Here is a 14,777-nt window from a genome sequence, read left to right on the forward strand (position 1 = left end):
AGGGTGGTAAGCTTATCGGAGGGGTTCCCATGGAGGATGGACCTCAGGAGGTACAAATGGTGGATAATGTTATGGCTGATCGGCTTGAAGATCAAGATGGTGCACCTCAGGTTGCAGAAAAGTCATGGTCGAATGTTGGGGATCATTTGGAGGATCGACATAGACCAATCATGTGTAGGTCACGTCTTTGACAGCCTTTGGAATTGCATTCATTAAACCTTATAATGTTATAGAACAAGTTTGCACATGGAATAACACCAGCCTTTTTTTTCCCTGTAGAGACTGGTTCAACTCTTCCAGTGAAATCAAGATGACTATTACCCTACGTAAGTAAATATCCTCTCCAACTCTGTTGAGCTTCCATGCCCCCTTACATTCCTTAGTTCCCACATTGCCTCTCTCTCTATTAGTATTAATAAAGTTCCCTGGCTTGGCTGCATGCTATTAAGATTAGGGGTTCCTGGCTTGGTTGTTAGGAAGTACAAATGGTGGATAATGTTATAGCTGATCAGGTTGGGAATCGAGATGGTGCACCTTAGGTTGTGGAGAAGTCAGCAGTATCATGGGTTTACACCTGTCAGAAGCAGAGGGGTATGGGAAAAAAAGAGGACTCCTCAACTGAGGCAAGTCAGGGCGAATGGGAGGCCAGTTAAAATTTTTGGAAAAAACATAGTGATGTCTGTTTTTGCATTGAGGATCTTTTGAAAAATAAGGTTAGTGAGAAAAAAAATCCTACTGGCAAGAAGAAATGGGATGATGTATCAGATGAGAAGGGTTAGCTGCATAATGATTTTGGTTTTAAGAGGGCTACTTATAGATGAGATTTGTGAACAACTTGGGTTTGGATCAGTTTCTTCTTATTTTTTGGGTGTAACGCTCATTCAGTCTCCATCTCCAATGCATGGTTGGGAGGAAGTTTCTGGTTCAGAGAATAGTGGAATAGGTGAGGAAAGAGACAAGATTGAGTAGAATGAGGTTGGTATTTTGCCTGTCCCTGTATCTTGCTTTCAATACCTGCTGGATAAAAAGTGTTTGCAGTTAGCTGATCCAGAGAGAAAGGAAGTCCACTTGGATGGTGGAAAACCTATGACTAAGAGGGGACAGCAGGAATGGCTAATTTGCAGTGCTCTATTAAAACTATAACTGAATGGGATTGAGAAGGGTTTCCTTTTTAGTTTGTATTCTATTTCTCTCTCTTAATTTATTTATTTTTTATCTAACAAAATAATTGCACATAACTTGATTTGACCTTTTATTGCTTGATTTGGCCCTTACCTTTTCTATCAATTTACCAATTTCTAGTGCTTTGGAGAAGTCTATGCCTGATTAGTAGTGGAAGAATTTTGCAGTTGTAGTATCTTTACTGAAGTCCTTTTGAGGATTCCTAGCAATTAGTGCTTTAAGGCTTTAGAAAAATACAGCTACTGTAGATTGATTTTTTGATAAGGTAACATACACACACACACACACAAGCAGATATATACAATTCTTTACTACTCACCAGAGTTGACTACTGATGGTTTGTACTTTTTGGTGCAGATATAACTTTCATCTGTTTCCTAGGGATGAACTGAAATTGGGGATGCCATCTTACAGTTTTTCATGTCAAACATCATATTTGACGTCCATGGCCCAAGAAGGTTTTGATTTTAATGCCTGCATATATGATGGTAAGCATTGCTTTTAATCAGTTGAATCTCTAATCATTTGTTTAATTTGATAAAAAAAACAAGACATTTCCTAATCTCATTTATAAAATTTTTTTAGCAAGAGAAGGTTTTTGCTTTTTGGGGAAATTTTAGAGCAAAAATGAAGATTAAGAACTCGGTAAAATTGTAGATGCGAACAAGGTGATTATATTCACTTGCTAACCTTTATAGAGAAAATGTTTTGAAGTTTATCTCTGTTTTTCTCAAATTCTGGATGCACAAAAAGTTGTAATTTAGAATATTTTTCCCTTCTGTATAAGCACCTATTGAGAATCTGAGATTCCCATTTTCCCAGTTAAGTTGGCATCCCAAGTAGTCATGATTTGGTACTATTTAATGATTTTTTTTAAAATTTTAGTTTTATTTATTTTTTATAGGAAACAAAGAAATTTCATTAAAAGATAAGGAATATACAATGAGGAGAATAAGACATCTTCCTAGAAATAATCTGGAAAAACCCATAAAGGAAAATAGAACATGAAGAAAACAGAACAAGAAAAAAAAAATCTCAAAAAATCAAGCCACCAGAGATAGCCAATCCTGTTAAATATCTGAGAAGCTGACCCCTTTAAAGTGCCCATAGTCAACACACCAAAGTGACGCCAGGTAAATGAATCTTCTCCCAAACCAGCAGAGGATTCATCTTCTTCCCCCCACAATGCACATTATGTTCCAACCACAAACCCCACATTAATGCAAAATAAGCGCGTTCGCAAAGTGCTGCCCGGTCCTTTCTCCTTCCAAAACCAAAATAGGACACTGCCAAAAAAATCCTCTACCATCTCTGGGCAAGCCCAATTCTCTCCCCCTGTAAACCAAATAACTTATTCCACATTTCCAGGAAAAATCAGAGTGATAATGGGATGCTTTTTTTGGAAGGTTATGGCAAAGAATGCGACATTTGGAGAAAGGTCTCCTTTTCTGCAGCAAGTTGTTTGGTATCGACTTCCAAGCACAACCAACCAGATAAAAGCCTTGAATTTTGGGGAAACTTTGGCCTTCCATAATATTTTATAGAGTGGAAAGTAAAATTTTGAGTGGGTAAAAAAATCGCAAAAGATTTGCACAAATATACCTCCAAAGGATCCAAAGACCTAGAATGACTATGGTACTACATAGTGGTAAGTACATATTTCAAGAAGTGCTGAATTTTATGAGTTCTAATTATAAATTCTGAACTGCATAAATACTAAAAGTAATAGTTATTTTTTGGCTATGTTAGAAGTACTAATTTTAAGTACTTGTAAAATGAGTAATGTTTGCCTGCTCACATCATGATAATTACTAAATTTTTGCACATATTTCATCCTGGCAAGATAGGTTATTATAATTGACTTAGGGTTTGTTGTTAAGAGAGCCAATTTAAGCACTTGATTTTCAAAAGGGAAGGAAGGAGGGATGGGTCAACATTTCCAGCGAGAATCAACTTTTCTGTTAGCTTTCCATTAGGCTGTCTTTGGATTGCCTAAACATGCTAGCACATATATGTTGAGCCATAGTATTCAAATCAAGATTCGAACCGGGAATTGAAATCCTAATTTCATGAATCAAAAATGGAATCCAATCGTAAGATTCGTTACAAAATTTGATTCCAAATGTTATGAATATATGTACAACAAACACAATAGTAAAATACATTAAAATCTCAACAAATATGGACTGAAAGTTGATATACTAAAAGCCTAAGAGTCAAAACAGAAGCAGTAAGTCTAATTTGAAAAAAAATTAAAATTTATGATTATGGTGCAAAAAGCTGTAAAAACAAAAAGAATTTGATATAAAACATGGCAAATTGTAGAAACATAGAAAACTTTGAAAAGTATAAAGAGGCAAGAAAGATGCAAAAAAGGCTAGTAGTGAAGCTAAGTAGAGCTTATGATAATTTGTATGCAAGACTAGATTCAAAAGAAGGGGAAAGAGATATATATTACTGCTAGAGCTAGAGAAAGAAAGTGTTAGGAATTGGGTAGTGTAAAATGTATAAAGAATGAGGATGATGACGTATTGTTTAAAGAAGACATAAAATAGAAGTGGCGAAACTACTTTAATAAGTTGTTTGATGAAGACCAAATTGAAAACTTAAACTTAGAAGCGACAGATGAGGGAAAATCTAAAAATGTTAGGGCTCATTTTGGTTGTGGAAAATAGTTTTCATTTTCCATTTTAGTTTTCGAAAAAATTGCAAAAAAGTTAGCTAATTTTCATTATTACAACATTTATATGAAATAAATGAACAAAAATATTTGTGACACTATTTTCTTGTGTAAATAATTTTATTTTTCATTTTTAATTTTTTCAAAAAGTCACAAAAAGGCCATCTTGTTTTCCAATCTTCCAAATTTATATAGAAAAGTTGGAAAACATTGTTCATTATTTTTATAGATTTCTAACTCTTAATTTGGATTGGAGTTTAATTTGTGGATTTTGCATAGAGTTTCTTTTATATCCACATGAAAAATTGTTTTGCACATTTTTAAACAAAATATTTACTTTCTACCCTTTTTAATATGAATCTGAAAAGATTTCAAAAAAATAGGCTAAAATTTTTATAATTCTTTAGAAAACTAAAAATTGGAAAATGGAAAATGTTTTCCAAAACTAAATGGGCCTTTAAACTTATTCGCAAAATTAGAGTCACTGAAGTTAAGATTTAGAAAAGATGAAAAGTGGGAAATCTGTTGGACCTGATAACATCCCAATTCAAGTTTGGAAAGTCGAGGGATTAATGGAAGTATATGGTTAACTAATTTATTCGACACAATTATAAAAATAAGGACAATGCCAGATGAGTGGAGGAAAAGCATGTTAATCCCCATATACGAAAACAAAGGTGATATTTTAAATTATAATAGCTATTGTGGAATTAAACTGATGAGTCATACAATGAAATGGAAAAGGATAATTGAACAAAGAATAATGTTAGAAACGAGGGTCTCAACAAGGTTTTAAATAACGGTAATGGTCTGCGTGCCGTAACCGTAATGGTTGAGGTGTGACGGTCATGGTCATTGCATAAGTTACGTAATGGGTAATGGTCACTGCGTCCATGAATTCATTTTTTGCATTGGCAAACTTCTTAAAAACATATAGATTCGCATGTTTTGATCCTAGAATCCTTATACTAACGCTTTAAATGATTTTTAGTAAATTTTAATCAATGTAAATATAACATATACTACAAGTATTAGATGTCATGCTTTAGTTGATATGGCAAGAAGAAGCATGCATTTGCTAATATTTTTCACTACTTTATTGATTGTAAGTGAAATTCAAACTAAGAAATCATAAATACCATGATTTGTACTCTTTTAGTATTTCATGGAATTTTTGTTATCTAAAAATAAAATATAAAATGTTCATATGTTAAACAATAACAAAAATGCATGTAATAGACTGTATTTTAGTTCTCAAATTAAGTGCAAGCAAAACAGAAAAAAAAATAAAATTGAAAGAACTAGGAATACAAACATATGTAATTTAATGAGAGAAAAAAAGCTGGATTTATTTTAGTGGTAGTTATTGAGAAATGCATACTAAATGTCAAGGACAAACTCAAAACTGATTTTTTTTAATAAAAAATACCAACTAAACAAACCAAGTTAAAATTGAATTTCTCAGATTCAATAAAGGGAAAGAAAGGGGAAAATGCAAAAAAAAAAAAAAAAAGGATCAAAAACCAATTTTAGTCATTCACAGCCGGTCTGACACTGTAACAGCCTGCAACATTCTGTAACTGCTGTTACGGTTGTGAATCAGAGCACCCCCGAGATATCACCCTGTAATGATCTTGGAGGCCACCAAAACTGTTGAGTAACGTCTGGATGGCTGTTACACATTGATTTTTGCAACTATGGGTCTTAGCTCTTAGAGAATCAATTTGGTTTTATGCCTGGGAGAGTGACTGTAGAAGCTATTTATCTTGAAGAAGATTGCATCTGAAATGTAGGGCAAATAGTGCACTTGTGAGGAGTGATATAGTCACTATTACCGGTAGTAGAAGGGATAGGGGTAGACCTAAAATAACGTGGAATGAGATAGTGAGGAAGGATTTAATGAGCTCTTAAGCTGTTCGAGGATAAAGCCTTCAATCATGTGAATTGGTGGAAAAAGATTCATGTAGCTGACCCCACCTAGTGGGACTTGAGGCTTATTTGTTTTGTTGTTGTTGTTGTTTATGGTGCAAGTCTAATATATTTTAACAGTAAAAATAATCATGTGTATACTTTTTTTCTTTGAAGAAAAAAACAAAGGCAGGAACCAAGAAATCATAAAACCTGAACCTCATGGTTTTCAAGGAAATGAATCTGCAAAAAACAATAGAAGTTTGAACTTCATGGTGCCTAGTAAAAAGCCATTTTAATGCATGGGTATTCTCTTAACAACTAAACCAAGAAGAAAAAGTAAATAAAAAACATAAACAAAACTGATAAAAATTTTAAAAACTTAAAAAAAACCAGAAGCTCACCCCAACCCTGGCCAAGCAGCTTTCTTGTCAGTGGCAGAAGGATGGGTTGGTTTTCTTCTCAAGTCTTGGCAGAAAGCACAAGTGCAAAATGAAAAGGTCAACAAAATTTTCTTCTCTTCCGTACTAACATAAATAACAAATGGAATGTCATTGTGTAAAAAGAAAAAGGTTAAAAGACTCTAGGTGGTTTCGAAGTAGTAGGTTTTAGTAGGATAGACAACAAACTTACCATAAATTGTTCTACATTTATTTAGGAAACAAATCTGTCAAACCTACCATAAATTGTTGTATAGCTATTCAGGAAACAGATCTGTAAATATCTTTCCTGAATTAGGGGTCAATGCTTAATGTTAGGAGATGCTGTAATTAGGAGATATTGTACTTGAGGGATATATTGTAATTACGGGAAATGACTTCTATATAAGAAAAGGACCACTTGATTGAGGTTCATTCATTGAGCAAATCTGACATGGTGTCAGAGCCACTCTCTGAATCAACCTCCTCTTTGGTCCAATTTTCGTGGTTCTAGGCTCTGGTTTTCTGGTTTCTTGGGTGTGGGTTCTGGTTTGCAGTTTTTTGGTGAATTTCGAGAGATTCTAGTTATGGCTAACAACTCCAACTCAGAAGTCTTTCAAACTTGGTTTACAGGGAAGAATTATGCTGCCTGGGAGTTTCAGTTTCAACTTTTTGTCATGGGAAAGGAGTTGTGTGGTCATGTTGATGGGAGTGATCCAGCACCTACCAATCCTACGAAGTTGGATCAATGGAAGGTGAAAGATGCTCGCATCATGACTTGGATTCTTGGGTCTGTTGATCCACTGCTTATACCGAATTTAAGGCATCGCAAAACGACTAAATTGATGTGGGAGTACTTGAAAAATGGCTATCATCAAGATCATTCTGCCTGGCGATTTCAGTTGGAAACTGATCTTGCGGCCTATTCCCAAGGTACTCTCTGTTCAGGAATATTTCTGTGGTTTTCAGAATCTTTGGTCTGAGTTTTCCGACATTGTGTATGCCAACATGTCGGCCAAGTCTCTCTCTGCTGTTCAAGCAGTCCATGAAGCTAGCAAAAGAGACCAGTTTTTAATGAATCTAAGGCCAGAATTCGAGTCTATTTGCTCCAACCTGATAATCAGGGATCCTTCACCATCTCTTGACGTGTGTTTTGGAGCACTTCTTCGAGAGGAACAACGTCTTCTCACTCAATCTTCACTTCCGCAAGAGAATGCTGTCGCATACACTGCACAAAGCAAGGGGAGGGGTCGAGACATGCGTACGGTTCAGTGCTACAGTTGCAAAGATTATGGGCATATTGCTGCCCATTGTGCTAAAAAATTCTGCAGCTACTGTTAACAGAAGGGGCACATAATCAAAGAATGCTCAACACGTCCTCAAAACCGACCTGTGAATGCTTTTCATGCTACTGCTACTGGCCACACTTCGGATGGGGTAACCGGCACTCAAAATCTCTCTCCAGTGTCACCTTCCACTGCTGCTACACCTGCCCTTACACCAGAAATGGTGCAGCAAATAGGTTGCATGGAGTCATGTTAGAGAGAGAAGCTCTCTCCCTCTCTCTAGGACGCACGGCATGGCTGAACCTCTCTCTTGATTTCTGGATTCCGATCGGCCATGGGGAGCTTTTATGCCTTCATGGCCATGAAGAGTGCACAGAATTTTCGATTGAATAAGGAAGATGAACCTGCCCATGATTTCGTATCTCTATGGGTCACGAATCATACGCAGCAATTTTGCTCGGAGGCTGAAAGGCTCTCAGTTGAGGCCAATCGTAAATCGATTGGAGCTGTTCGAGTTGGAAAATTCCTTTCCAGTAGGAAATTGATCCCTGATGGTGTGAAGGAAGACCATCAAGGTGATGATGATGATTTCCATACTCTAAAGGATATTTTTCGAGTCAACGTGGAAGCCAATCATAAGACTAAATTTGATTCCCATGTTTCAAAGGTCCTGAATATTACGGCTTGCAGTAGCTGTAGGAGTTCCTTTCGAACTGTGGAGTCGGAAGTCTGGCAGGTTTTCCGGTTTCGAAAGTTTATTATCAATTTTGATTTAGATTTGCAGAAGAGAAGGACACTGTTTCAGTGTTCGATGGTGATTAGTGCGTCTTCCGAGTGACCCTCTTTGTCTGTTTGGAGGTTACTTTGCTTTGTTTTTTGTTGTTGGTTGATTTCATTCTTCAGTTCAGCATTCTGGTTCTTGTTTATTCTTGTCTCAGTTCAAGAGTTGCCTTTCCAGGTCATTCTGTTGGTTTGGTTGTCTTTCCGATCGGATTTTTTTTTGGTGGTTGATTTTGTTCTTTCCGATCGGAATCATTCATCCTCATTTTCTGTTGGGATTTTTGCTTTGAGTTGTGTTTGTTTTTCATTCTGTTCTGCAGCTCTTCCTTCGTTTTTGTTCGGCGGTCAAAGTTCATTCTGTTCTTGCTTCCGATTGGAGTGGGTGTTCATGTTTTTTTCTTTTGATCTTGGTGTTTCATTGTTTCTACTATTCTTCTTGTTTGTGGTCCGCGTGTCTCTCCTGTTCCGCGTGTCATTTTTTTATTCATTATCTTCATCATTCCTAGTCCGCGCATTGAATCGGTTTCTTTGACCGTCTGTCTTATCTTGCTTTCGGTTGTCTGCAGGCACCTGTTCCATCATTGGGGTTGGTGTTTCTGCAGGTGGCCGTGTGGGCTGTTGATGTTTCCAATGTGTTTTGTCTGTTGGTGTTTTTGCGTTTCAAAAGTTTACCTCCAAAACAGTTTGAATTCAATTTTTGAATTTCGTTTGGGTTGCTAATTGCTCCTTGCGCTGATAGCTGGCCACTATAGTGGATGAATTGTCCAATGTGTTGAATGTTGGGGGGTCTGCGTGGCATGTTGACTTGCTTCGTCTCTTGTCATTTTTGGTTATCCCATTTCATCAAAGGAGCGATTTTGGATTGCGGTTTTCTTCAAGCCGTATTTGATATTGTAATTTTGTGGGTTCTTTTGGATGCGAAATTGCAATGTTTTGATGCTATATTTGTTATGCTGCTTGGATTTTTCCTTGTATTGATTGGCTTTGTGCCCTTGGGTATGTCCAGGTCTGATGTAACTTTTTGTTACTTGTGTTGTTTGGGTTGGGAGCTTTGGTCTCCTTGCTCGGTGTATGTTCGAAGTCCCATTTTGATCAATATATTTACCCTTTACTGATAAAAAAAGAAAAAGAAAAAGAAATGATGCAGCAAATAATTGTATCGCCATTTTCCGCTTTAGGGCTGCAAGGTAAGGGTACTATACCCTCTCAATCTGGGCTTGTTGATTCTGCTGCATCCAATCACAGGACCAGTTCTCCAGATATGGTTAGCAATGTTCGTAAGTACACTGGTTCTTCTAATATTCAAGTTGGTAATGGCCATCGTTTACCGATTACTGGGGTTGGTGATATCGCACCATCACTTACTAATATTTTTGTATCACATGGGCTTTCTACGAGTCTTATCTCTGTTGGACAATTAGTGGATGGTAATTATAATGTTCAGTTTTCTCGTGATGGTTGCCATGTGCAGGATCCGGTGTTGGGGAGGACAATAGCAAAGGGGCCTAAAGTTGGGAGACTGTTTCCATTATACTTTTCCATTCCTAGTGTCATTTCATTGGCTTGTACTACTATTTCCAATAATTGTGAAGTATGGCACAAATGTTTTGGCCATCCAAACAATGTTGTTTTATCTCATTTGCTGAATTCTGGTTCGTTGGGAAAAAAAGATTCTTCTCTGCCTCATGCTTTTTCTTTTGATTGTTCTAGGTGTAAAATCGGAAAAAGTAAGATTCTTCCCTACCCTTCTTCCGGGAGTAGGGCAAATAATTGCTTTGACCTTGTTCGTAGCGATGTATGGGGCATTACTCCTGTCATTTCTCATGCTCATTATAAATTCTTGTGACGTTCATAGATGACTATAGTTGGTATACTTGGGTATATTTTCTGCGCTATAAACCTGAAATCTTTGCTGTTTTCAAATTGTTTCTAGCATATGTTGAGAATCAATTTACCACTAGCATTAAAACTTAATGATCTGACTCTGGTGGAGAATATATGTCTCATGAATTTCTTGAGTTTCTTTGTCACAAAGGAATTGTTTCTCACTGCTCGTGTCCTTATACGCCTCAACAGAATGGCATGGCTGAGCACAAAAATCGACATTTGTTGGATGTTGCTAGGACCTTGTTACTTGCATCTTCTGTTCCTCCTAAATTTTGGGTTGAAGCTGTGGCTACAGCAGTATATTTGATTAATAGGTTGCCTTCTAAAGTGCTAAATTTCGATTCTCCATACTATCGTCTGCATAAACAGCACCCTAGCTTTCTTGACTTACACACTTTTGGCTGTGTATGTTTTGTGCATCTACCTCCGCATCAACGTCTCAAACTCTCTGCGCAATCTGTGAAATGTGCCTTTATGGGATAACTTATCTCAAAAAGGATTTGTGTGCTATGATGCTTCTTCCAATAAATTTCATATATCTTGTAATGTTTTTTTCTTTGAGCATCAATTTTTCTTTCCTAGTTCTCTTACATCATCTCCTGCAGTTTCTGTTCTTCCTCACTTTGATGATTTGATATGCCCTCCTAAACTCTTCAAGCCTGGTTTTGTGTATGAACGCCGTTGGCCAACTCTACCTTTTCCTGAGTCTGATCTGCCACTTGATCCTGATCCCGTTTTGCATCCTCCTCAACGATCTGGCCGTGCTTCTCATCCACCAGATAGTTTTGGTTTCCCTTATACCTCCTTCACGGCTACCTTGTCAACTATGTTGATTTCTAATTCCTACTCACAAGTTGATAAACATGAGTGTTGGAGAAAGGCTATGCAGGAAGAACTTCAACTTCTTCAAGAAAATCAGACTTGGGACATGGTCCCTTGTCCTTCTCATATCAAGCTAATTGGGTGTAAGTGGGTTTTTTCTGTGAAACTTTGGCCTGATGGGTTTGTGGACCGTTATAAGGCTCGTTTGGTTGCCCTTGGTAACCGCCAAGAGTATGGGGTTGACTATGAGAAGACCTTTGCTCTTGTCGCTAAAATGGCCATTGTGCGTACTATTATTGCCATTGCAGCCTCTTAGGGATGGTCTCTTTGCCAGATGGATGTGAAGAATGCATTTCTTCACGGTGATTTAGAGGAAGATGTTTACATGACACCTCCTCCTATCCTTTGCTCGTTGTTGACTTCGAATGTGTGTAAGCTGAAGCGCTCTTTGTATGGTTTGAAACAAGCTCCCTGGGCTTGGTTTGATAAGTTCCGGGCTACCTTACTTCGGTTTTCTTTCATCCAAAGCCAGTATGATTCCTCGTTGTTTCTTCGTACGACTTCTGTTGGTATCGTTCTTCTTCTGGTTTATGTCGACAACATTGTCATCACTAGGACTGATTTTGCTCTCATTTATTAGCTCAAGTAGCATCTTCATGATTCCTTCCATATGAAGGATCTTTGTCCTCTCCGGTATTTCCTCGGTTTGGAAGTTCAGTCTGATTCATCTGGGGTTTTCTTGCATCAACATAAATACATGGAGGACTTGATTTCCTTGTCTGGTTTGCAGGACTCCTCTTCAGTGGATACCCCCCTTTGGAAGTGAATGTCAAGTATCGATGTGAAGAGGGGGATCTCCTTCCTGATCCCACGGTGTTTCAACAGTTAGTTGGTAGTCTCAGTTATCTCATTATTACACGGCGTGACATCTCCTTTGCTGTCCAGCAAGTCAGTCAATTTATGCAGTCTCCTCGCCACCTTCATCTTGCAGTGGTCTACCGAATTATTTGATATATCCGGGGTTCCTCTCACCGTGGCTTTTTCTTCTTTACTGGTACTCCTCTTCACCTTGTGGCTTTTAGTGATGCTGGCTGGGCAAGATGTTCTGATACTCACCGGTTTGTCACCGGGTGGTGATTCCCTTATCTCTTGGAAGAGTAAGAAACAAGATCGTGTTTCCAAATCTTTGACTTAGTCAGAGTACCGTGCCATGTCGGCAGCCTGCTCGGAGATTGTGTGGCTCCGTGGCTTACTTGCTGAAATAGGTTTTCCTCAGTCTACTCCCACTCCTCTTCATGCTGATAATACGAGTGCTATTCAGATTGCTACAAATCTTGTCTATCACGAGCGTACCAAACATATTCGAGGTGGACTGCCATTCTATTCGGGAAGCTATTGATACTCGGGCGACCTTCAGATAGCGGACATCTTCACTAAAGCTATGACACAACTACGTCATCAATTTCTTGTTGGCAAATTGATGTTTCTTGATCGACCAGCATCAATTTGAGGGGGGATGTTAGTACGATAGACAACAAACTTAACATAAATTGTTCTACATTTATTTAGAAAACAAATCTGTCAAACCTACCATAAATTGTTGTATAGTTATTTAGGAAACAAATTTGTAAATATCTTTCTTGAATTAGTGGTCAATGCTTAATGTTAGGAGATCCTGTAATTAGGAGATACTGTAATTAAGGGATATATTGTAATTAGGGAAAATGACTTCTATTTAAGAAAAGGACCACTCGATTGAGGGTCATTCATTGAGCAAATCTGACCATAGAATCTGACAGGATCAAGGACAAACTAAATCATACAATTCGTAGGATTCAACTCAATTCTATAATTCACCAGGAACCCTCGCATAATTGACACCGTACCGGGGCGCCGACACGGCATAGCCACTCAAGCTCGTTGGCATATTCTACTTAAGTATTGGATCTTATAAGGATAGTTTGTCTCTTCCCATTTTAGGTAACAAGATTATAACCCACGAATGTAACATTCAGTAGTAGAGCTTTGATCTTCAACAGAGTTAGCCCTACTTGCATCTGAGTATCCCTTAGTGCCACTGTTTGTATTGCATTTATATATCAAATCTCTACTGATGAAACCCTTGAGAAACCAAAAAATCCTAGCTGCTTGGGATTCTTGATAAACTGACTCACCACCCCCTAACAATTGATATTTCTAATGACACTTGAGTAGATCAACTGGTTTATCAACTTCCTTTGCTGACATTTGTCATCAAAATTCCATCCAACATTCCTAGACAACTTTATGTTAGGATGTAGGAGTATTAACTAGTTTAGCTGCCAATGTACTAGTCTTGTTTAGCAAGTCCAAGGTGTATTTTTGTTGAAACAAGTTCAACCTTTTCTTAACTGGTACAATCTGATTTTCAATCCTAAGAAAGTAAGCCAAGCATCCAAGTCCTTGATTTTGAGTTTTTCTTAGCCAATGCGTGACTTATTCTTTCTTGCTTGGTCATGGCCAATGATTATTATTATCAACATAAAGTTCTAAAAAGTACCCTAGCTGTCTCCTTTTTTCGCTGATGAAGTTCGAATCATCCGAGTAGCATTTCATAAAACCAACTGCAGAAACCATCACACTAAATTTAATCAAACCAAGCTTGAGGAGACTGCTTAAGACCATAAATGAACTTTTGCATCCTACATACCCTACCACTCTCCCCTTGAATAATATACCCCAAAGGTTGCTCCATGTACACCTCTTCTTGCAAATCCCCATATAAGAAGGAATTCTTCACATCCAACTAATAAAATGGCCAATAAAAAATAACTACCAAGGAAATCAACACATGAACAGAATTTAGTGCCCAAAAAAGATCTTGGTTGTTTCTCTTAATACCTAATGGGCGAAGGGAAATGACCCTCATTCATTAATTTCCTTCTCTTGGCACTAAGATGATTGAGTAAATTTAAACAAGTACTTTTGGGATGGGTAGAATACTTTTATTGATCATAGAATTCTCTTGAGCATCCTTTACAATTTCATTTGCGGGAGAAGCAGCTCCACAATCAGAAAGATAATCAGATAGCATATTATTTATAGGACATTCTGGGAAAGGAACAAATGCATTAACCCCCCCCCCCCCTCTCTCTCTCTCTCTCGCGTAGTGTCCAAAAAAGGAGCATTCACCCAAGTCTGTTGTAAAGTCTGTAATAGCTTCATAATTAAGCCGTGAGTTCTTCAAAGAATGCTCAAACTTCTCCTATAACATTCTCTGCCATCAATTGATCGATCGATAAGGTTTTCTAGGATTCGCACATACTCCTAAACTCATCATCTATCTCTTCTAACTTGTTATCACGGGGAGAAGATTCCCCCAAAATCAGAAAAACTCACTATCCTTCTCATGTTTATTCTTTCTTTTCTGTTTTGACTGCAAAAAGAAATATATGTATATATATATATATATATGTATGTATATATATATATATATATATAAGAAAAAGAAATATATTAAGAAAGAGAGTGGAGAAAGTTACAAAATATGAGAAGACAAGAAATCCTCAAAAACTCAAAGCTTAAAAAACAAAAAAAAAGTAATTGAAAAAAAAAAAAAAAACAAAGACAACTAAAATCTAAGAAACCCTAACTAAGAAAATCCTCTTTAAGCCCTTCCTTCATAATTGTTAGAGCTCTTTAATCTTGCTAATTCCTGATGCCTTTATTCTTTTTTCTTTTAGCTCCATCCAATCGAACTTTGTTCCCCTCTGGGGCAGCCATCCACAATCCTGTACCATCCAAAAAGATTTTGAGCAGCAACATTCTGTTCAC

At 37.3% G+C, this 14,777-nt stretch overlaps 1 protein-coding gene across 4 annotated transcripts in view; it reads left to right on the forward strand.

Moving 5' to 3' along the window:
* Positions 1–14,777, forward strand: part of LOC131156331 (poly(A)-specific ribonuclease PARN-like) — a 66,071-nt gene that overhangs the window by 24,587 nt on the left and 26,707 nt on the right. For 3 of the 4 annotated variants that reach the window (XR_009136972.1, XM_058109926.1, XM_058109927.1), the window contains exon 2: positions 1,540–1,670. Coding sequence is in view for 3 of the 4 variants with exons in the window: in XM_058109926.1 (XP_057965909.1) it covers positions 1,540–1,670 (131 nt within the window). In the remaining variant the exon portion in view is untranslated. Of the gene's footprint in view, positions 1–1,539; positions 1,671–7,031; positions 7,123–14,777 lie in introns of those variants that run through there. The other variant, XM_058109928.1, reaches the window with a different exon arrangement.

Source organism: Malania oleifera, chromosome 5, assembly GCF_029873635.1.
Source record: "Malania oleifera isolate guangnan ecotype guangnan chromosome 5, ASM2987363v1, whole genome shotgun sequence".
NCBI classification, from domain to species: Eukaryota; Viridiplantae; Streptophyta; class Magnoliopsida; order Santalales; family Ximeniaceae; genus Malania; species Malania oleifera.